Here is a 23577-nt window from a genome sequence, read left to right on the forward strand (position 1 = left end):
AAAGGACTTAATATTGATCTATTTCTCACCTACACTTCAGAAGACAGATTAAACCACTGCAGTCATATGGATAACTTTTAAGCTGCCTTTATGTCCTTTTTGGAGCTTGCAAAGTTCTGGTTCATTGTATGGACCTAAAGATCTGAAATATTCTTAAAAAAATCTTCATTTGTGTTCTGCAGAAGAAAGAAAGTCATACATATCTGGGATGGCATGAGGGTGAGTAAATGAGAATTTTCATTTTGGGGTGAACTATCGCTTTAATGCATTAGGTAACATGAACTAAGACTAAACAAAAAAAAATTCAATCTTGATTAAATTATAAACTACATATGATTAAAAACAAGTAACTAATTATAAATATTTAATTCATTTATTAAACTGATTAATTTAAAATTAATAAATACAATTAATTAGTAAATATAGAAATATTTAATAAATAATGTATTTATAAATTAAATATATATATATATATAAAAAGCTGAATGCATAAAATGAACATATCAAACTTTTAATTTTAAAATGTATTAGTATATGTAGATATTAACATTTAGCAAGATTAAAGGATGTAAAAGTTATTTTTATTGTTTGCTCATGTAAGCTATTGTGTAAACTAATAGAAGCTTATTAATGCTTCTAATTAATGTTTATGAATAGAACCTCATTGTAAAGTGTTTCCTATTTATATGAAAATTATTTAGTTTGACTATCAGTAAAATCATATGTTCATCATAATTACATAATAATGGGTTATATAGAATGATAAAATAAAAAGAAATCTATCAAAATGTTTCATTTATTTAATTTAATTATTTCTTTCTACAACTTTCTAAAATACTGTCCATGATAGTTTTTATTTTTATTTTTTATTGTAGTATCCATTGAATCTTTGTATGTGTTTTGTTTGTTTTATGTGAAACCAAATAAAAATGGTATTCACAAAAAATAAATTAAAATTAAAATACTGTCTCTGCACTTTTCTGTTCAACCCAATTATACTGTGACATTTTCCCCTGTCTTTCTGACATCATATTTGCGGGATGGACTTAAAATCCATTTGACTCAAATGTTACTGTTAAAAAGAGGAAATATTCATCTTTGTTTTTTTTTTTTTTTTATCAAATAATATTAATATATGAAATAGTGTTTAATTATGTTTAGACTTACACTGGCGGCCAAAAGTTTGGAGTAATGTACAGATTTTGCTGTTTCGGAAGGAAATTGTTACCTTTATTCACCAAAGTGGCATTCAACTGATCACAAAGTATAGTCAAGACATTACTGATGTAAAAAACAGCACCATCACTATTTGAAAAAAGTCATTTTTGATCAAATCTAGACAGGCCCCATTTCCAGCAGCCATCACTCCAACACCTTATCCTTGAGTAATCATGCTAAATTGCTAATTTGGTACTAGAAAATCACATGCCATTATATCAAACACAGTTGAAAGCTATTTGGTTCCTAAAATGAAGCTTAACATTGTCTTTGAGTTTGTTTTTGAGTTGCCACAGTATACAATAGACTGGCATGTCTTAATGTCAATATTAGGTCAAAAATGGCAAGAAAAGAAACAGCTTTCTCTAGAAACTCAGTCAATCATTGTTTTGAGGAATGAAGGCTATACAATGCTTGAAACTGCCAAAAAACTGAAGATTTCATACAAAGGTGTACACTACAGTCTTCAAAGGCAAAGGACAACTGACTCTAACAAGGACAGAAAGAGATGTGGAAGGCCAGATGTACAACTAAACAAGAGGATAAGTACATCAGACTCTCTAGTTTGAGAAATAGACACCTCACATGTCCTCAGCTGACAGCTTCATTGAATTCTACCCGCTCAACACCAGTTTCATGTACAACAGTAAAGAGAAGGCTCAGGGCAAAATCTGTATATTATTAAAAACTTTTGGCCACCAGTGTATATTTGCCAATAGTTTAGCTCTGTTATGGAAAAAAAAAAAAAAAAAAAAACGTTTTTTTACAGAAATATTCTTTACACAACGAATAAGAATATATACTCTTTAGGGTTAGGCTTAAGGTTTGTAATGATAAATAATGTGTAGTTTGCAAGGTTATTCCCACATGTTTAGGATTGGTAGTCATAGTGTAAAGAATCTGCCATTGGGAAACCCATATTTGTTGACCACAAACAGTGGTTTCCCAATGTCTGTATGGTAACTACTGCCCTGGTATTTTGTGCCCGAGGTTGGAAAAGATGATCTGATGAAAGTTCATCAGTTAACTTTTCATGAAATTATTAAAAACAAGAAATTCCTGAAACTTGTCCTAAGAATGACCCATATGAAGTTCATTGTTTGAAATACGCATCAGTAATCATCTTCTGTTTTATTAATTAACTAATCAGCATAATAGAACACATTTATAGTTGACGAACTTAGCTTATTTTATTATTCTCTTAGTAACATATAAACATCATGGCACACATGAATGGAATTTTCCTCTCAATGTGGCTTATTATATCAGTAATCACTCATAAAATGTATGATCTACAGGAATTCCCACAGGAAATGTAGTAGAAATGTACATTTATTCAAATTGACCAGTCTTTTTTATGATCAAAGAAGACATTACCTTCTTTTTCGCTTTGTTTCCTTTTGTCGTTTAGGCAAGGTAGTCTAGCTGAATTACGCTTGATATTAAGTCTCCATTCAGTGTCACATGGTAAATCTGCAGTTCAAAATCACTGGTTGTAGTCTGGTGGAAGCTACATTAATAAACATCTATTATTGGCTAGACCCTAGACAGGCTCCAAAACATTTTATTGGAGTCAAACGATCCATTAAAACAGTGTGAGAGCTCCATTCTTACCACTGTCAATGGCACATTCTAGATCACATCAAACCTACAAAGAAAGAAAGAACAATGTTAAAGAATTAGCTGTTTGTTTTTTGTTTTCTCCATCTGGGGAGCACTAAATACACTCGACCACTTTATTAGGTACACCTACTTATTCATGCGATTATCTAATCAGCAATCGTGTGGCAGCAGTGCATAAAATCATGCATATGTGGGTCAGGAGCTTCAGTTAATGTTCACATCAACCATCAGAATGGGGAAAAATGTGATCTCAGCGATTTCGACTGTGGAATGATTGTTGATGCCAGACGGGCTGGTTGGAGTATTTCTGGAACTGCTGATCTCTTGGGATTTTCCCGCACAACAGTTTCTAGAGTTTACTCAGAATGGTGCCAAAACAAACAAAAAAACAAAAAAACACCCAGTGAGCGGCAGTTCTGTGGACGGAAATGCCTTGTTGGTGGAGTTTTGGGGAGCCTGTGCCCAATGCAGCTTCAGCTTTCTGTTCTTGGCATTTGAAATGTACCAAAAATAACGCTGAAGACCTCGTAAAAAAAAAGAAAAAACAACCCCTGGGTCATAATAGTGCCCGAAGTTGAAGAAACACCCGTACAATGAAGAGCCGTATTCCATTCTTAACATACCCCTGCTACTATCAACAGTTCCACTGAATAGACCAAGTATGTTCTAGCTACTTAAGATGAATGCTGAATGCACACATAGAATGAGTCAATAATGATCTTACTCACTGCCAATAATTTAAACATATTAAAGACAGAGAGGCTGCTATGATACAGCAGCAGGCCAAATCATATTAAGTGATTACCTCATGTCATTCCTCAGATTCCGAGCCTGTTGGATTGTCTATTGTAGCGGGTTCCACCAGACGCTCATAAGAGACCACCATCATGACCTGTCGATCATTCACAAGGAGTCATTGGGGAACCATGGAGCTATTAAAAATATTCAAATGTATTCTATAACAGCTGCTAAAGAATGTAATGATTTAAAATCATTTACAATCTTTGCAACACAGCACGGTGACTCATTTCACATGTTAAGTGGCCATTTACAAAGAAGTCTTTAAGGGACAGCAGGAATAAAATGGCCTTTATAATTCAAAAGGTCGAAACATACTCCACACAAGTACGTGAACGCAGATGCGTCTAGCTAAGCGAGCTTGATTTTGTGTAGGGCTGGGCGATATGGCTAAAATATCGGCTTTTTAAGGGAACTCTATTGCTCCCTTGAGTACTGAGGTTTGTTACTGCCATAGCAACACAAGAACGCACGTTAAGCATGTTTAACTGGACTCACATCTGCCAAGCATCTGCGTATTTCCATAAAGTAGTAGTGAAAAATCATCATGAACTAACTAAATAATGACACAAAAAAAACCTTGACTAACATTATGGACCAAAAATAAATAAATGCAAACAAACACTTATTTCATGTACAAATAGAGCATGCTCCAAACAAACACGTGTGCTATACTCACAGTAAGCAGTGCAAGTAGACCCATCATCACCCCCAGCATCACATACAGGTTAGAGGTCAACCCGCCCGCCCAGAGAGGCCCGAGAATGGTGGCCAGACCTCCAACAGAACGACGAATTCCCTGGCTGAATCCTGACAACATTGAATCATTATTTTCACATTTTTGTGATATACAGTATTCTGAGTTTAAATCTGCCAGCTTATGCGACATCAATATATCTAAATGTGTTTATTTCTTACAATTATGTTCTTAGCACTGACCTTGTGTCTTCTCCGATGTTATTTTTGAGAACAGAGACACCTGAGCGACCGCCACAAAAGGGAGGCCCAGGACCTGAAGGAAAACCCCAATGATGAACTCCGCCAGCTGCCATGCAAATCCACCTAAACCAACAAAAAGAACGAACATTTGTGAGTGGTTTTACAGCTTGCCACATGCTATAATTATAAATCCTTAGTATATGTCCATACCCTGTGGATTGGCCAGAAATATTAGGCACCAGACACATGAGGTATTGCAGAGGATGAGTCCAACGGCCAGCACTACTCGCTCCGCCACACGCTTGCTCAGCCAACGTACAAAGAAAAAACCAGCGATCACCTCCACACCACACACACAGTACATGATACTGTTCTCCAACTCACCAAAGTTAAAGAACTTCTGTGTTAGTGGAGTCACCATAGTCTGCATGGAGAATATTATAAAACAAAATATTACACTAAACGCTTATATATATATATATATATATATATACACTGTATATATGCTATACCTATTGTGTGTATGTGTGTTTACCTCCAGGGCAGTCTGATTAAACAGTGTGATGAACTGAGCTGCCAAAAGGACAACCACCTCCTCTCTGAGGAACTCTGAAATTAGAAAACAACTAGATTCTTACATTTTGTGGAAACAGACTCAGCTGGGGGAGCCAGTCCTCCTCTAGTATTACCATAAATTAGGGGTGGGCGATATAAGCAAAAATCTTTATTACGATATTTCATGAAAATTTTCGGTCGATAACGGTATACAACAACTAGAGCCCTATGAAATGTATTTTATTTTTTCACAAAATCTGTATTATTATTATTATTTATCAATTTATCAATTCCAATATGTGAGATATTGCTTAAATGTTATTAGTTTTTATATATTATTATTACTACAGTGAATATAACATTTTACTATATAGTAGTAGACTAAAATATTTCTGTCATATTTTTTCAATTCACTTATTTTTTGTGGAAAACTGAGTTAAGCCCTTTCAGTTTCAGTGTGTAGTTGATGGTAATTTCTCCTCGAGATAATAAGTCTGCTGTGTGGCTCAGTGTGATTATTAAACTACAAAAGCCTGCAATTTAATTAAATAAATATATAGTCTGCATGTGCTGCATGCTTTACAGTAAATGAGTGCTCTGCTCTGTCATCTACTACACACACAAACATACAGAGCACGCGTGATGCTCCTGATGAGGTGTTTTCAGTGTACGAACGGCTTTACACATTCATTCAGAAGAACGCAGCACACGCAGACTATGGGCTCTATTTTCGTGAGTGCGCAACTGTGCGCCAGGTCTTATCCAATTTTCGTGAGAACGTTAATTCTAGGTGCAATTTTTGTACAGGCGCAAAATGCAAGTGGGCGTGAGTAGGAGTTTTTGTGCTATCTGTGGGCGCATGTGCACAAACCGTGGGTGTATTGTATGTAAATGAAGTGCCGCAAATTTCAATTTGCTATTTTCCTGATAAATAGGTCACTGTGCTAAGACGTCTCAAAAGCACGTCTTATATCAGTGCAAAGTGTAAACTCAGTTCCTGCATTTGCAGTTTGGAGATTCCACATGAAGATGGTAATAAATTTCAGGTCCAAATTCTGAAAATATAGTGGAATGTCAAATTATGTCCATGACGATCACTATTGATCGAACTGTTATTGGTATTTTTCCACCTGCTGTCCTGGAGTGAATTTTAAGTCCCTGCAAAAGGGGCCTGTGGAAGAAGTTGGAGAGAGTAAAATGTTTTGATTTGGTATCATTTTTTTTTTTAACCACTTTGTTATTTCGATAATATTTTCATTTCGTTTGAAGTGTAATTTGAATTTAGAAATGTTTTTGGTTAAAAAAAAATTTGGTTTCAAAAAAAGAATTAAATTTTTCAAAATCAGTACAAGTGAAGTGCGTTCCGAAAAATAAAAACAAATGAACAATTTATTAATAATAAATAATAATTAAAATAATATTTTATTTGCTTAGCATTGTTTTTCCAAAACAAGCAAAAAGTTACGTTTCTCTCTTTTTAGTTGAACATAAGTGTTTGCTTTGAAGAAAACCCCTCCAACAAGCATTTGTTTTGGAATTAGCCTTTCATTCTAGCTATACTGGATATAAATGCACAGCTGATAATGGTGCATTTAATCATTCCAAAGGTAATTTACTCATTGAGATCACTTCTCCATGTTTGCAGCAGAACAGGCACAGGTAGGAAAGCTGACGGTGTCAGCAACAATGAATAAGTGGGGGTGGGGCTTAGTGGAGGGTCAGTAATGGTGCTTCAGTTTTCGCTCTTCGCCAGTTTCTTTCCAAATGTTGAGTAAATGCATAAAGCACATTCTCACTACTTGGCGACATTTTGCATAACTGCGATAGAAACAATACTCGAAAATTCATACCGATTGACATTTCTATCGCATATCCCTACCATAAATGTGCATATACCAAATATTATCTAGTCATGCAGTACGTAGATAATACTTAGATAACTGAGCACAACAGTTGAGTTCTGGAAAAAAAAAATCCCATTATTATTTATTTTATTATTTTTCGTATGGAATTGATCATTAAAAATATCTTATGAACCTTAAAAGACAGATCAACCATGAGCTCCAAGGTTGGTAATCAGTGATATTTGCTACTGTTGAAGCCACCAATCCGTGTTATTTCAACGTCATAAAAAAAAAATAATAATAAAAAAAAAGTGATTAATAGCAGAATTTGTGGTGAATAACTACACGGCAAACAAACTGCGGAAAAAGAGCTCTGCACTTCCAAGGCGCACTGCACATGACACAATCGAGTCGCACTCCTACACTCTTAAACTACTTAAAAATGTGTAAATATATGAATATTTTGCAATAACTTAAAATATATTGATTCTAAACTTATAATCAACTACTTTAAATCAATAGTTTTATATATTTCTGTGTTTTTCGTTTGTTTACATCATTCGCAATGCTTCATGGGATTGTAGTTCATTCGTTTTTTGTCTGATTTAAGAAAGTTTGTAATGTTGTGATTCACCTCAGAGTTGGTTGGTATGGTTCATGGCTTAGAACTCTTATGAGGGATTTTACAAAATCCATATGGAAAAAATTATAATAAAAAAATAAAAACTTCCTGAACCAGGAAGGCTGAAAACGTGGGCAGGCACTGTTGCACTCTATTGTCATGTATTCACTCATGGGTCTGGTCACGAGCATTCTCTAACTTATTTACATTTTATAGGGTTTGTCGACTTTAGGAATGCCCACAGAGCAATCGTGGACCGTCTGATGCATATTGCACACAAAACCAGCCACAGCTGGAATCGTCAGTTCCAATCTGAAATTAAATGTAGTTTGAGGTTCTCAGAAGCAACAAAAACTTAAATGTATATTTTACTTTGTTTTCTAAGTTACGTCTATGAAATAATCAGTTCTTATTACTTTAGTACAGACAGAAATTTAGATGCAAAGTCTACACTTCTTCGATGACTTCTACATCGTTTTTGCTCTTACCTCTGCTAGCACTGAAGTTCTTGAAGGGACTGGAGCTGATGTCTTCAGAAGGTGAGGGTGGAGAAGAAATGTGAGTCACGTCACCATTGGGCATTGAAGAAGCTCTGGAGTGGACACTGGTGACTGTACCATATGACCCAGTGAGTTCATGAGGCCCAACCAATGGTTTACCCTCTTCGTCCTCCTCTTCCTCTTCCTCTTCACGCTCCACCTCTACCTGTACCACCCTGTTCCTCTGATGTCTGTCATCTTGAGGAGTGATGTCCCAGTACATGAACATCACAGTGAACTGCAGGAGGATCCACAGCAGGCACATGAAGAGCTGAAATAAAATATAATACAATGTTAATGTGTAACGCATGTTCGCAAACGTCTGCTGATGCTTCAAACATCCTACTATAGCTCGAGAAGCTTACCCCTGGAGACGTGTATTTATTCGCCATGAAAGGTCCCAACTCAAAGTTACAGAGTCTGAGAAAGATATTAAATGCAGGACCTGGTAGACAATACATACAGTTCTGTTATCAGGGTCCAAAATGAACTTTGTCATAAATGCAAGACTGAATTGGTAACATTTACTATAAATATTTTATACCGGCCAAGAAAATGCATTTTTCGGAGCCCCTTAGAGGACAATAGTTTCAGGAATAGTTTTGCACTCCCTCGCAATAATTAGCGTTCCCTCGCAACAGTTTTGCATTCTCTCTCAATAAATTTTGCATTCTCTCTCAATATATTCATTTTGCGTTCCCTTGAAAATAGTTTTGTGTTCCCTTGCAAAAGCTTTGCATACCCTTGCAAAAGGTTTCTCGTTCCCTCGCATTAGTTTTGCATTCCCTTGCAGACATTTTGCATTACCCTTTCAATAAGTTATCCCTCATAATAAGTTTTACGTTCTCTTATAGTTTTACGTTCTCTCTTGACAATCTTTGCGATCCCTCGCAAAAAGTTTTGCATTCTCTCGCAATAAGGTTTGCGCTCCCTTGCAATAGCTTTGCATTCCTTAGCAATAGTTTGCGTCCCCTCGCAATAGTTTTGCATTTCCTCGCAATAAGTTTAGCGTTTCCTCGCAATAAGTTTTGCATTTGCTTGCAGTAGTTTGGCCGTTCCCTCACATTAAGTAAGCATTTCCTTGCAATAATTTTGTGTTCCCTTTCAATAATTTTTGTGTTTTCTCGCAATAAGTTATGTGTTCCCTCACAGTAGTTTGGCTGTTCTCTTGCGATAAGTTTTGTGCTCTCACAAAATGGTTTGCATTCCCTCGCAATAGTTTTGCATTCCCTCGCAACAGTTTTGCGTTACCTCGCAATAAGGTTTGCATTACCCTGAAATAGTTTTGCATTTCCTCGCAATAAGTTTAGTGTTTCCTCGCAATAAGTTTGGCATTCCCTCACAGTAGTTTGGCTGTTCTCTTGCGATATGTTTTGTGCTCTCTTGCAAAATGGTTTGCATTCCCTCGCAATAGTTTACATTTCCTCACAACAGTTTTTCGTTCCTTCGCAATATGGTTTGCGTTCCCTTAAGATAATTTTGCATTCCCTCGCAGTAGTTTGCATTCCCTCACAATAGTTTTGGTTCTCTCTCAATAAGTTTTGCGATCCCTCACAAAAAGATTTGCATTCTCCCTCAATTCTTTTGTATTCCCTCACAATAAGTTTTGCATTCTCTTTCAATATGTTTTGCGTTTCCTTGCAGTTGTTTGTGTTCCCTCGCAATAGTTTTGGATCTCTCTCAATAAGTTTTGTGATCCCTCACGATAAGTTTTGCGTTCCCTCTAAATAAGGTTTGCATTCCATTGCAATGCTTTTGCATTTCCTCTCATTTTCTTTGCATTCCCTCGCAATAAGTTTTGTGTTCCCTTGCAATCGTTTTGCTTTCCCTTGAAATTATTCCCTTGCGGATGTCTTCGATTTGGTTTGCTCACGTAAATAATAATAAAACAAATTTAAAAACGAGGATCGGAATATCATTCTTTGCGTACATTGTTATTTCAACCATGCATTATTTTGTCATTTCTAAGAAAGTTACCAAAAAAAAACTTGAGGGTAACCATTATAAACTCGTCAAAGCCAAATTTTACTTGCATTTGGCACATTATGAGTGTCAATTTTGAAATAAGATATTACAGTAATGTAAGTGTAAAACCATGACAATCGTCTAGGTTGTGATGATAAGGCTTGACAATTAAAGGCATTCTTGCTGACCACATGTTTACATGTATGTCCCTAATCATTTTATGGCACTGACCGATGAGCAGTCCTGCTTGACGGCAGGCCATAACAGCAGCAAAAACGGTGGAGCGATCTTCAGGCGCAGTATTTCTTGTCAAGAAGCCAAAGATAGATGAACCAGCTCCAGTACCAATGCCTAGAACAGTAAACCATTGTTAGCACACTAGAGCACCATAAACGTTTATGCCTTGCAGAAAGATTCAACCTTACCTGCAACCAGACGACTGCCGAGCAATAACCATTTTGAGTATCCCATAAAATACATGAAATTACCTATGGGGAGATGTGGGGACAGAAAAAGATATGAAGCTTAAACAACACGTTTTCCATTTCTTTTCACTAGCAGAAAACATAGAGATTTAGAACATTTCATCTTCAGGTTCCTGCTTACCAACAATCTCAAAGAGATTGGCAAACAGGATGATCTTTTTGGTGGTGCGCGTCCGATCTGACCAGTGGCCAAACAAAGGACCAGCGAGAAGACCGCTAAAGCTGAATGCTGATAGGCTGAGACCAAGGAAGTACGGTGCAGCATGTAGTGTTTGTAGATACCTCCATATTGTGGGCAAAATCACAGCTGAAAACAACAGAGTTATTTCAGTGATGGAATGGAAAAATATTCATATATGAAATGTTTGGTTATAAATATCTGCATATGAGGAAAATTATTTTAGAATAACTGAATTCAGTCTAATATATCATCTTCATATTTTTAATTAAAATTTTGTATCCTTTGATTGTTTTTTTATTTATGACTCTAACAGTCGTGTAACGTGTTATCACTAACCTCACAGGTATTTTAGATAATATCTTGATAACTGGATAGATTAGACAGAACGGGTCTACCAATTTGACTTAAATCTTCAGAAATCTCAAGAATCCCTTAAACAAAGAGCAATTCTGAGATGACCAACTGTGGGTGAAAATTACATTTAACAAATATTTTGTAAATCATGAAAAATGTCTGACTCAGTAACAATTTATTTACCATTATCAGCAACATCAGGCTGTACATGTGTGACAAATATATATTTTATAGTCTCTTTGTTATTAAGGTGTCACATAAACGGTTGATTTTTAAACCAGAAAATCTCAGTTTCAAGGAATTAATAGCCCAAAGCAGACCACATAACCCACAAGTCTCTTCAAGTCACTTACAAATGACTCCTTTAAATGTTAATTTTATTAGAGACTGCTATTACATGGTTTAGTCCTCCTGGATTTTGGAGATGTACATTGGTAATACCATGTTTTGATTAGTTTTTTGGACATGGAATCAGAATAACAACAAGGTTTTTTGGAACCTTGGTAATACCATAACCTTTGAACTTGAACCCAGAAATATTGTGATGTTGTTATTTTTCTTTTCTTTTCTTTACATGTTAACTTGGTAATACCATGGATTGATGGACATGTACCATGGTAATACCATGTTTTATTTTGTGGACATGGTATGGTACCATGGTAATACTATGTTTTGTTTTGTTTGTTTTTTTTTGTCCATGATGTAAGGTATTACCTATTTATTTATTATTTGTTTTTTGTATGATATCTTGATACTATTATTTTTTGGTTGATCTAACATGGTATTGCTTTTATTTATTGTTTTGTAATTATTTTTTACTTTTATCTTGATTATATCATGGATTTTTGGACATGTGCCATGGTAATACCAAGTTTTTGTTGTCATTTTGCCATTTGACATGGTACCTTCATAATAGCATAATACATTGTATTTTAAAGATAATTTTGTAAAAATACAAATGACTTTACAGATCTTTATTGTAAAGAGTTTAAACAATGTTTGCCATGCTTGTTCAATGAACCATAAACAATTAATGAACATGCACCTGTGGAACTGTCATTAAGGCACTAACAGCTTACAGACGGTAGGCAATTAAGGTGACTAAAGAGACCTTTCTACTGACTCTGAAAAACACCAAAAGAAAGATGCCCAGGGTCCCTGCTCATCTGCGTGAACGTGCCTTAGGCGTGCTGCATGGAGGCATGAGGACTGCAGATGAGGCCAGGGCAATAAATTGCAATGTCCGTACTGGGAGACGCCTAAGACAGCACTACAGGGAGACAGGAAGGACAGCTGATCGTCCTCGCAGTGGCAGACCATGTGCAACAACACCTGCACAGGATCGGTACATCCGAATATCACACCTGTGGGACAGGTACAGAATGGCAACAACAACTGCCCGAGTTACACCAGGAACGCACAGTCCCTCCATCAGTGCTCAGACTGTCTGCAATAGGCTGAGAGAGGCTGGACTGAGGGCTTGTAGGCCTGTTGTAAGTCAGGTCCTTACCAGACATCACCAGCAACAACGTCGCCTATGGGCACAAATCCACCTTTGCTGGACCTGACAGGACTTGCAAAAAGTGCTCTTCACTGACGAGTCGCAGTTTTGTCTAACCAGGGGTGATGGTCGGACTCGCATTTATCGTCGAAAGGAATGAGTGTTACACCGAGGCCTGTGCTCTGGAGCGGGATCGAGTTTGGAGGTGGAGGGTCCGTCATGGTCTGGGGTGGTGTGTCACAGCATCATCGGACTGAGCTTGTTGTCATTGCAGGCAATCTCAATGCTGTATGTTACAGGGAAGACTTCCTCCTCCCTCATGTGGTACCCTTCCTGCAGGCTCATCCTGGCATGACAATGCCACCAGCCATACTGCTCGTTCTGTGCGTGATTTCCTGCAAGACAGGAATGTCAGTGTTCTGCCATGGCCAGTGAAGAGCCCGGATCTCAATCCCATTGAGCACATCTGGGACCTGTTGGATCGGAGGGTGAGGACTAGGGCCATTCCCCCCAGAAATGTCCGGGAACTTGCAAGTACCTTGGTGGAAGAGTGGGGTAACATCTCACAGCAAGAACTGGCAAATATGGTGCAGTTCTTGAGGAGGAGATGCGCTGCAGTACTTAATGCAGCTGGTGGCCACACCAGATACTGATTGTTACTTTTGATTTTGACCTCCCCTTTGTTCAGGGAAACATTATTCCATTTCTGTTAGTCACATGTCCGTGAAACTTGTTCAGTTTATGTCTTAGTTGTTGAATCTTTTTATATTCATACAAATATTTACATATGTTAAGTTTGCTGAAAATAAAAGCAGTTGAAATTGAGAGGATGTTTCTTTTTTTTTTATGAGTTTATATATATATATATATATATATGCAGCTCTGAAAAAATTAAGAGACCACTGCAAAATTATCACTTTCTCTGGATTTACTATTTATAGGTATGTGTTTGAGTAAAATGAACATTTTTGTTTTATTCTATAAAGTACTGACAACACTAAATGCATTAAATTTTAAGCACATTTAGAAAGTTTATTTGCACATTCAGGATTTCTTATGTGGAATTTCAAAATACACAAAAATAGTTGGATGGAAAACCAGTGAGTGACACATGAATTCAGAAATCGTGAAGAATATCATGTAACATTCATTTACAGAGTTGTGTGTAATGAATTACTAAGTAATGAATTACTGTAATTTACTTTTTCACTGAAAAAAGTACTCTTAATTTTTCAGTAATTTAATTAGTTACTTCTGATGTAATTGTGTTAAATACTGTATAGACTATAGAACAATTCTATATTAAACAATAGTGAATTTAAAACCAAATGTATTGTCTAATGTTTAAATAAATGTTTTTATAATTTAACGCTGCAACCTTAAATTCTTTGACCAGTTCATGCATAATTTATTTGGTTTTATATGATTTATCTGAAAGAATTAAAAGAACAGTTTCATGTCTATCCTTGTATTTTTCATCTGGTCGAGGTTGATAAGGGTTTAAAATGTAATTAATAATAAGTAATGCAATTACCTTTCAGACAGAGTAATATAGTACAACAATCTAATTACACTGTAGAAGATGTAATTAGTATTTAGTAATTAATTACTTTTTTTTAGAGTAACTTACCCAACACTGATTATTTATATAGGTGGTTTTCCATCCAACTATTTTTAAGTGCACTTTGAAATTGACGCATAAGAAATCCTGAATGGAAATGCTTGATATGCGAATAAACTTTCTAAAATCGCTTAAAATTTAATGCGCTAGGAGGAGGTGGATTTTCTAGAGTTTTGCATTAGTTAAAATGCGCATTATGGCGATGGAAATGGTTTATTCGTAAAACGATGACGTGTTTTGACCATTCGTGCATGTGTTATGAGTGTGGGATAGCTTGATGTGACTAGCCCACCGAAAGGTCCGACCTTGGCACACAATTCTTTAAACATAGCTGTCATTTGGAAGTGTTTAACCCCACAGCTGGTCGATGAAGTGGGTCATCACAATCCGCCAGAACAGTTTTGAGAGCGTGCACTCCCAGGTATGTGGACACTGGCGGCGTGTGGGAATCACAGCTATTTCAACACACATTATATCAGATATTACGCTTATTCTGCGGTGTCTCGTGGATGCATTTAAAGGTGCAATATGTGAAACTGTTCATGTAATATTCACCTTTTTTTTGCCAATGTGTGAACGGCTTGTAACACAACTTAAAAAATTAGCCTTTCCCGGACTTACTAGGTTGCCTATTAAAGCCTGTAGAATAATTTTTATGCGAAGGGAGCGGGTCGCTTTCGCCGGGAAAATCCAAAGGATGTGACGTTTACGCGCGCTCCCGAGAGCCTTGCCTCAGACAGTAGCTTCTGTTCCGCTATTCAACAGCGACAACAACTAAAAGTATAAAAAGATGCTTGCTGGCTAGCGTTCCTAAGGAGTGTGTGCACGAGCGCGAGCACGAGCAACAGGTAGCTGGCTGCAGTTCACTTAACGGCCACAGGTGTCATTAATAACAAGGGTTTCTGAATCTTACATACTGCGCCTTTAAGGAAATGAGATCCTTGCTCCAATCTTGCAATTAAAACTGTACCCAAAGCAGGGAGAGATCTGCTCCCTCATGATAATGCGCATTACTGTTGATAGAAACGCGCAACAATTCGTATATTCTTAAATCGAATTTTTAGAAATGCGCTTAAAAAATGCATATGTCTACGACAGCGAACGGCGGATTTATAGTCAAACGAAGTCTGAATTCCAAATCGCAAACTATCTTTATATATATATATCTCACAATCATTCCCTAACCATAATGTTGTTCAAAGTACCGTGATTTTACCATCTGACACCATCATTACCTATGGTTACTTTTGGTAACACAACACACTATTAAGACAAAATTTTGTTACAGAGCAAACTCATCTTACCATACTCAATCCCACTCAGTAAGAAGATCAGTCCTATAGTGAAGAATGTCAGTCTTCTCTTGCGTCTGTAGTCCATTTTCACTCTCAACCCGATTTATAACTTATAACAGCGATTCTCACCCATTTCATCGCGTCCCGCTGCGTGTAATGCACAGGACACCGTCACCAATTACCGCAGCATTCTGCATACTAGAACACATCCACTCTGCCGAAAAACAAAGTACACTTTCAGCACTGATATTTCCGAATGATCAAAACACACGTCTGAATCGGCCAAATCGATTGTCTTTTATACAAATAAGCCTATTTTTCATAAATGCAAGCAAGCAGCTGATGACATGTCACGGTGCATTATTTGAACGCACTGATTTTGACAGCTACCGCAGTCAGGATGCACCTTTGGTCATCTCCGTGTGACGTCACTTCCGGTCGCTGCAATTGAAAGGCCATGAAATGACCAGGCACACTCAAAAGTCTCAGATTGATAGAAGCCTCAGAAAAAAATACTAGCAGATAAATCCAACAGAAATCCATGAAACAGTGCTGGGTAGATTACTTCTGAACTGTAAACTGGTACAGATTACAAAATACATGGCTACAATTGTAATCGGTAATGTAATGGCTTACATTTTTAAAGTAATCTAATCTGATTGCTTTTAGATTACTTCTGAACTCATTCTTATACATTTGAAAAGCTTGTACCATTTTGACATAATGTTGCTTAAATGTAAAGTAAAAAACTTAATACACTATAATACTAAATTTAATAAAATTTAGTAAAACTAAAACTATAATACACTATTATATTAATAGATCAAAATATAAGAATTGATATGATTTTTGTGTGTGTATGTGTGTATATATTTATATATATATAAAGTCTCAAATTTACTTCCATTGACTAATTGTAATCCATACAAGTAACTGTAATCTGATTATGAGTATTTCAAAATGTAATTTAATCTAAATACAAGTGCTACATTTTTTGGTATCTGATTATGTAATCCTGATTACATGTAATCTGTCACTACCCAGTACTGCCAATAAATCTGTTAGGCCATTTAATCGACTTTATAATTGTTTTTTAAGTGCTCTGTTTTCTTCATTTTTGTTTCATAGTCCATATTTTGTCATAGTTTCATATTTTATTAAATACAATTCATATATATATATATATATATATATATATATATATATATATATATATAACTTTCATATACATATATAAATATATTAAAAGATTGAAATGTATTATATAGTAATATATATGTATAATGTAATATATTTATAGCTCAATTATATTAATATCTTAAAATTGTAATATGTGTGTGTGTGTGTGTGTGTTATATATATATATATATATATATATATATATATATATATATATATATATATATACTGTATATAAAATGCAGCAAAATAGAAAAATTAGGATTTTTCATAATTTTGTGTTGTTACATATTACAAACAGCAGAAATCAAATATTAGAAAGGAAATAGACTTAAGCAGACACCTTCTGAAAAGTATTCATCTTGCATTTAGCACTTCTGTAACAAGTATGTGCACCTGCTTGCCCAGTTAACAGAAATCAAAGTTCCCCTTTGTGACATTTCTAAACTCTACTGACAGCTTTGTCTAAATTAAAGCTTATTTTCAGTTTTCAAATTATGACTTTTGAATAATTTGCATGATTTTGTATTGGCAATGATGTTGTGTACTTATTTGTGGCAGTATACAAATATATTGATTATAATAAACTATTAAGATCCCCCCCTCTAACCGCAAGCTTGTTCCACTGATAATTATTTTATCTTGTGATTTCCATTATGAGCCTCACACTGGCACTTTCATAAAGTTTAAATTTGATTTCCATCTGAGCTGGGATGTACTTCCACATATTGGCTCCATCCTAATATTAGAAGTACCCTGCAGTGGAGCAACAGACTTAGTGATACAGAAAAATGTATTTCAGCAGTTCTAACCAATTATGGTGAAGAACACAATTCTACATATTATGTCACAGCTATACAGAGTGCTGAAAACTGCCTCTAAAAGCTAATTACTAGTACTTAAGACCCCATAGAATAGAATTTTTTTTTACTGAGAAATGGTTTAAAAGAAAATAAACTTCCATAAAGGTAACATTACATGAATGCGATGTCATTAATGTGATTCCAGGAACAAATGTACATTTCTTGGTCAACATAGTGCACACGCACTAGAAGCAATGAAATAAACAGTTCAACAATTGAGCAGTCACATAAACACAATTTAAGCATATATTCCCAAATATTTTTAGATCATTTCCAGATGTTCTCAGCAATATCACTCTCTTGTTAAAGGAAAGCTGTGCTATTCTTATAAAAGAAATAATTGTCAACTGTTTCCTCAGTTCTCTGAAATAAGCGTCCGTAAAAGTTCCACAGGAGGGAAAACAATCAACACAGGTTTGGAGAGCAAGATATTGCTTCTTCAGAAAGCAAGTTTCTTCATTAATAGATAGACTCTGGAGTCAACTTCAAATCCATGCAAATTATTGGCATCCCCTTGAAGTCGCATTAGCAGGCCTCCATAAGACACGTATGCGGATCTGTGCAGAGATGCATTTTCATTAATATATTACATCATCAATGTGGCAACTTTGAAATAAATATGAGGAAACCCTACTGGGATTATAAAGTGCTATAAAAGCAATTAATAAATAGTGTCCTGTGGTGTGCAGTGTTGGGTAAATTACTTAAAGTAATCCACTACAAATTACTTCTCCAAAATTGCAATCAGATTGCACTACTCATTACCTCATGGAAAAGTAATCATATTACTGATTACTTTTCTTTTAACTTACCTTCTACTCTTTAGGTTATAGTTTTCACAGAAAAGTTATTTTTTTCCGCTTAACGATTTCTGCATAAATTGGTCATAAAATGCGATCTCATCTTCATCAACGTCACAAGTATAAACAAACACAATGTGCTTAAGCTAACAATACACAAACAATTATAATATTTCATGTCTTCATTGAAAACATCCCATTAAACATTCACAGTGCTGGGGAAAAAAGTAAGTGAACTGTCGATAACTGGTCGATCCTCCTCTGAAAGCAATAACCTCAACGTAGCAGAGGATTAGACCTGTACAACGTTCAGAAGGAATTTTGGACCATTCTTCATTACAGAACTGCTTCAGCTCAGCCATATTCTTAGGATGTCTGGTGTGAACGGCTCTCTTGAAGTCATTCCACAGCATCTCTGTTGGGTTAAGGTCTGAGCTCTGACTGAGTCACTCCAAAAGGTGGAATTTCTTTTTTTGAAGCCATTCTGTAGTGGATTTACTTCGATGTTTAGGGGCATTGTCTGCTGCATCACCCAACTTCTACTGAGCTTCAGCTGGCGCACAGCCACCCTGACATTATCCTGTAGGATATCTTGATAAACTTGAGAATTCATTTTTCCCTCGATGATGGCAAGTGGTCCAGGCCCCGAAGCAGCCCCAATTCATGATACTTCCTCCACAGTACTTCACTGTTGGGATGATGTTTTTATATTGGTATGCGGTGCCCTTTTTACGCCATACGTAGTGCTGAGTGTTCTTCCAAACAATTCAACCTTAGTTTCATCAGTCCACAAAACATTTTCCCATTAGTGTTGTGGAGTGTGAATGTGGCAAACTCCAAGCGCAAAGCAATGTTTTTGTTGGAAAGCAGCTGCTTCCTTCGTGGTGTCCTGCCATGGACACCATGACTATTTAATGTTTTCCATATAGTAGACTCATGAACAGGGATGTTAACTAGTTTCAATGATTCCTTCAAGTCTTTAGCTGTCACTGTAGGGTTCTTATTTTCCTCACTGAGCATTCTGCGGTGTCCCCTTTCAGTCATCTTGGCTGGGCAGCCACTTCTAGAGAGAGTAGCCACAGTACTAAATCATTTCCATTTATAGACAATTTTTCTAGGTGTTGACAGATGAATATCTAAGCTCTTCAAGATAACTTTGTAACCCTTTCCAGCTTTATTCGTAGGTCTTCTGACATCTGAGAGGCATGGTCCACGTCAGCAGATGCTTCTTGTGAATCGCAAACTCAAAATGTTTGAGTGCTTGTTATAAGTCAACACTGTGAATGTTTGAATGATGTATTCAATATGTACAAGAACAATATAATAATTTATGTGTTATTATTTAAAACAGATTGTTTCTGTTCATTATTGTAGCTTAGATGAAGATCAACCCAGATTTTAAGACAAATTTATATATAAATGCAATTCCAAATATAATATTATAAAAAGGTCATTCCAAAGGCTTCACATACTTTTTCTTGACACTGTAGATTACGGAAACTGATAATTTTGTAATCAGATTACACCCAACGCTGGCAGTGTGATATGCTATAATTTATCTAGAAACATTTTAAAAATCAACATTTTTCCTATTCTTAATGACTATAGATGCAGTTTTTATTACCTCACTACTTAAAAGACTAAATGGAATATTTGTACTTTAAAAAATGTATTTGTCACACCACGGGACCATTAAAAATAAAATAGTGAAGGCAAAAATGAAAATAAGGGCTGGCCAGTCATAAGACCTAAAACATACACTTACCTTTATATAAATATTTAAATATTACCTAAAAATCATTATGTTGATAAAGCCAAAATTCATGGGCATGTCAAAACCGGTCAAGAACATTTATTGGTCATATTTAACCTCAAATCGACGTGAACACTTCAGCACATTTTACCCCTAAAAAATTCTCAGTACCATAACACGCTCGGATGTTTTACTTTTACTATTCCCACTCATTACAGTAATGCAGTCATGTTTTTTTACTGCATTACAATAAAAGGTATGCTATTGTACATTGATTTTCTTAATTAAAATCAGCAGTTATGCAAATACTGCTATGACATATAAATACTTTACAATTTAAATAATTAATAATAACTCATTTTTAATAATTACTTTTTTTTCACATTGCTGTAATGAGAATATCAAAATGACAATCCTTTTTTGCATCGCGATAATGAGAACTGGGGACTAAAATGTGTTTAATTGTCCTGAAAATAATGTTATAAATGTAAAACAATTGAATGTCCCTAAAAATAAGTGATTTTTATTTTCTATATGCAAAATTTAATTTCTTATTTGTTCTTTAAATTTTAGAGTAAAATATGACCAGGACATTTTCTTAACAGGTTTTGTGAGAATCACCCTATAGGTCAACTACCCATTCTCTATAGATGGAAGAATAAAAGAAAAATAAATGAATAAAAGGGCACTCACAGTCGTGTGGCTGCTTCTGTTGAGGTCTCATCCCCTTCGATCCTATAAACCTTACCATACATGACATAATCAAACTGATCAGCCCTATTAAAAAAAAAAAAAAAAAAAAAAAAAAAAGACAACATCAAAAATTCTACAAATAACTAACAGATTCAAGGAATCAAATGAACTTTCAAAACACTTTAAAGATTTGTATTTTTTTTTTTTTACATTTAGCAAAATGTTTAAAAGGACTGTTTATATGTTAATTTGAAGATTGATTTATTTTTAATAAATGGATAATTCCTTCAAGATGTAAACATTATGTTAATATGATTTTAAGTGATAAAATCTCGGTTCAATGTCATTTTAGTGTGATGAAAGTAAAAATCGCAGTTACAGTAAGTTGCTTACAATGGAAGTGAATGGGGCCAGTCCATAAACGTTAATATACACACGTTTCGAAACTATAGCCACAAGATGTAACTATTATACATGCCAACACGATTTTAGTGCAATACAATCTATTACAGGGTTTACCGGCATTGCATTGACATGGCAACGTTGTAATATTGGATATAACTTTGCACAAAAATGGTTAGTAAGCAATTTTATCACACTAAAATCATGTTAACACATATAATGTTTACATCCTGTGGCTATACTTTTGAAACAACCTGTATTTTTACCATTATGGACTGGCCCCATTTACTTCTACTGTTGGTTCATTACTGGATTCGCAATTTTTGCTGTTTCTAAAAAACATACGAGGGATGAGTCATAATTATTTTTGTGGTAATTATGCCAAAAATGCTGTAAATTGAGCTTACCTTGTATTAAACACAGTGGCACTCCTATTCTTTCATATTCATTCATAAAAAGATGTTCCACATTACCTGGATGGTCTATCATCTTGAGGGTTGTATTCCCCATCATCTGGAGTTCCATCCTCATACAATGTGCTGGCTATCACCAATCTGAACTTGTCACCTAAGTGATGATGAAACATCAATACAAGACCAACAAAACCCATTGAGGATGTCGACCATAAGCAAACTGGAATGACTTACCAAGATCAACAGGATAAATCTGAATGTTAACATCAAGAATGAGGTCCATTTTGAAAGACTCACTTTCACAGTGAAGACGAGATACTAGCAACAAAAAGAGGGTTAGGGTCCTTTCATTGATCTTTATTATTGTTTAGTTCAATGATTCAAGTATGTAAAGTACCTCCTTCTCACCTCTGTCAAACTTTTTCCCATCTGGATCAATATCCTTCACGTCAAAGATATCCTCAAACAGAATTCCAGCCATTTCTGCAGTAACTGAGCAATAAACTCTGAAACTGGCGGTGTGTTAGTATGCTGCCAAAACAAAAACGAGAACAGTTAACACTTGTGCAACCTTCGAGACATTTTTGTCTTTTTCATTTTTGTTTTTTCGATCATTTTGACTGCGTTAATACCAACAGCATAAATTTTGCCAAAGGTGTGTATTTTTGGGAGGATTTTGATATTTCAACCTCAGTTCCTATAATGCATCTATAATACACTGTGTACACAAAATAGTTACACTCAGGACCTTCAGGACAAAAATGTCCCCATTGAAACCCATTAAAACTGCAATATTTGATCCCAGTGCCATTAAATCATGAATTCTATGATACTATGCTTTCATTCCAGAGCACTGCCTTCAAAATTTAATTTTTTGGATATTTTCCACCAGATGGCACAAAATTTCTCATGTTTAGTCTATGGAGCAAATACATGCTTTTTTCCTATTTTCTGTTTGCTGTATTATAGAGCACTGCAGGCCAATTGAATAAATGATGCAGCTACAATTGTGGGACTGTGTTGGTATGGATGTCAGAGTGTGTTTTGTATGTGTGTATTGAGAAATGTGTGTGTTTGTGTGTGTGTGTAAAAAAAAACAAACAAAACAAAAAAAACAGTGGCATTATGTAGGTTTTTTTTATTTATTTTTTATCTTACACTGCACAAAAAATAATAATGCATCAAAATCAATGTTGTTGCTAATCACTGACATATCCCATACTGTGATAATAATCAACCCTAAAAATATTAATAATAATAATAAAAATATATGGAAACTCATTCATTTTTTGTTTTCATAAAAAACAACAGTGGCATTATATAAACAAACTGGCATTTAAAGGGTTAAAATCCTGAAAATAAAAGAATATTTGGTAGTTATGATCTGGACTGATGTTGGTTAAAAAAAAATAACTCATTGAAAGTGGAAAATAATATTTATATATAATATTATTATGGCAGTTTTTTGACGTGGACATTTTTGTCCTCTAAGGACCTCTGGGTAACTTTTTTTTAATTGAAGTACAAGGGTTAATTATAGTTATGATCCGTCCATACTAGCTACATACAACCTACATACTAGTAACAACTACAGCAACTACTATCGTTGTTTGAAGCGACATTAAAACAACCAGTTTGATCAAAAGTCACATACTTTACCCAATTTATATCGTGTGCAAAATTGTTTCAGTTAAAATAAGCGAATTAAGGGACGTGGAAATAAACTAGATTCTCCTCATTCAACACAAATATGAATCATGCCGCCCGACAATGTGCTGTTTTTCCGACCACGTGATTTCCTATTAAATCCGGGTCATGCGAACAAAAATAAAATATATTAACAATGAGTCTGCGCATATTTCGAATAAATTATATAATATTTACGTTTAAATATACTTAAAGACGTAGTACATTTAAAAAGTGTTATTTAATGT

At 35.2% G+C, this 23577-nt stretch overlaps 2 protein-coding genes across 4 annotated transcripts; both read right to left on the reverse strand.

The window, feature by feature from the left end:
- Positions 1-1247: 1247 nt before the first annotated feature.
- mfsd8l1 (major facilitator superfamily domain containing 8-like 1) lies at positions 1248-15929 on the reverse strand. 2 transcript variants are annotated; one of them, XM_051693479.1, is made up of 13 exons: positions 15550-15929; positions 10710-10895; positions 10529-10591; positions 10335-10454; positions 8504-8583; positions 8088-8409; positions 5114-5187; positions 4789-5002; positions 4579-4701; positions 4319-4449; positions 3647-3733; positions 2833-2866; positions 1248-2691 (listed from the first exon to the last, which is right to left on the reverse strand). In XM_051693479.1, exons 1-11 carry the CDS (start codon positions 15623-15625, stop codon positions 3653-3655), a joined length of 1470 nt encoding a protein of 489 aa, XP_051549439.1. In that variant the 5' UTR covers positions 15626-15929; the 3' UTR covers positions 1248-2691; positions 2833-2866; positions 3647-3652. The 2 variants fall into 2 exon arrangements, with proteins under 2 accessions (XP_051549439.1, XP_051549438.1); XM_051693478.1 differs by having other exon boundaries at positions 1248-2728.
- A 1206-nt stretch (positions 15930-17135) lies between these two features.
- polr2h (RNA polymerase II, I and III subunit H) lies at positions 17136-23441 on the reverse strand. 2 transcript variants are annotated; one of them, XM_051693506.1, is made up of 6 exons: positions 23298-23424; positions 22052-22174; positions 21878-21961; positions 21704-21797; positions 20829-20912; positions 17136-18139 (listed from the first exon to the last, which is right to left on the reverse strand). In XM_051693506.1, exons 2-6 carry the CDS (start codon positions 22122-22124, stop codon positions 18022-18024), a joined length of 453 nt encoding a protein of 150 aa, XP_051549466.1. In that variant the 5' UTR covers positions 22125-22174; positions 23298-23424; the 3' UTR covers positions 17136-18021. The 2 variants fall into 2 exon arrangements, with proteins under 2 accessions (XP_051549466.1, XP_051549467.1); XM_051693507.1 differs by having other exon boundaries at positions 17138-18139; positions 23303-23441.
- Positions 23442-23577: the final 136 nt, after the last annotated feature.

The sequence above is a fragment of the Myxocyprinus asiaticus genome, chromosome 49 (genome assembly GCF_019703515.2).
Source record: "Myxocyprinus asiaticus isolate MX2 ecotype Aquarium Trade chromosome 49, UBuf_Myxa_2, whole genome shotgun sequence".
Taxonomy (NCBI): Eukaryota; Metazoa; Chordata; class Actinopteri; order Cypriniformes; family Catostomidae; genus Myxocyprinus; species Myxocyprinus asiaticus.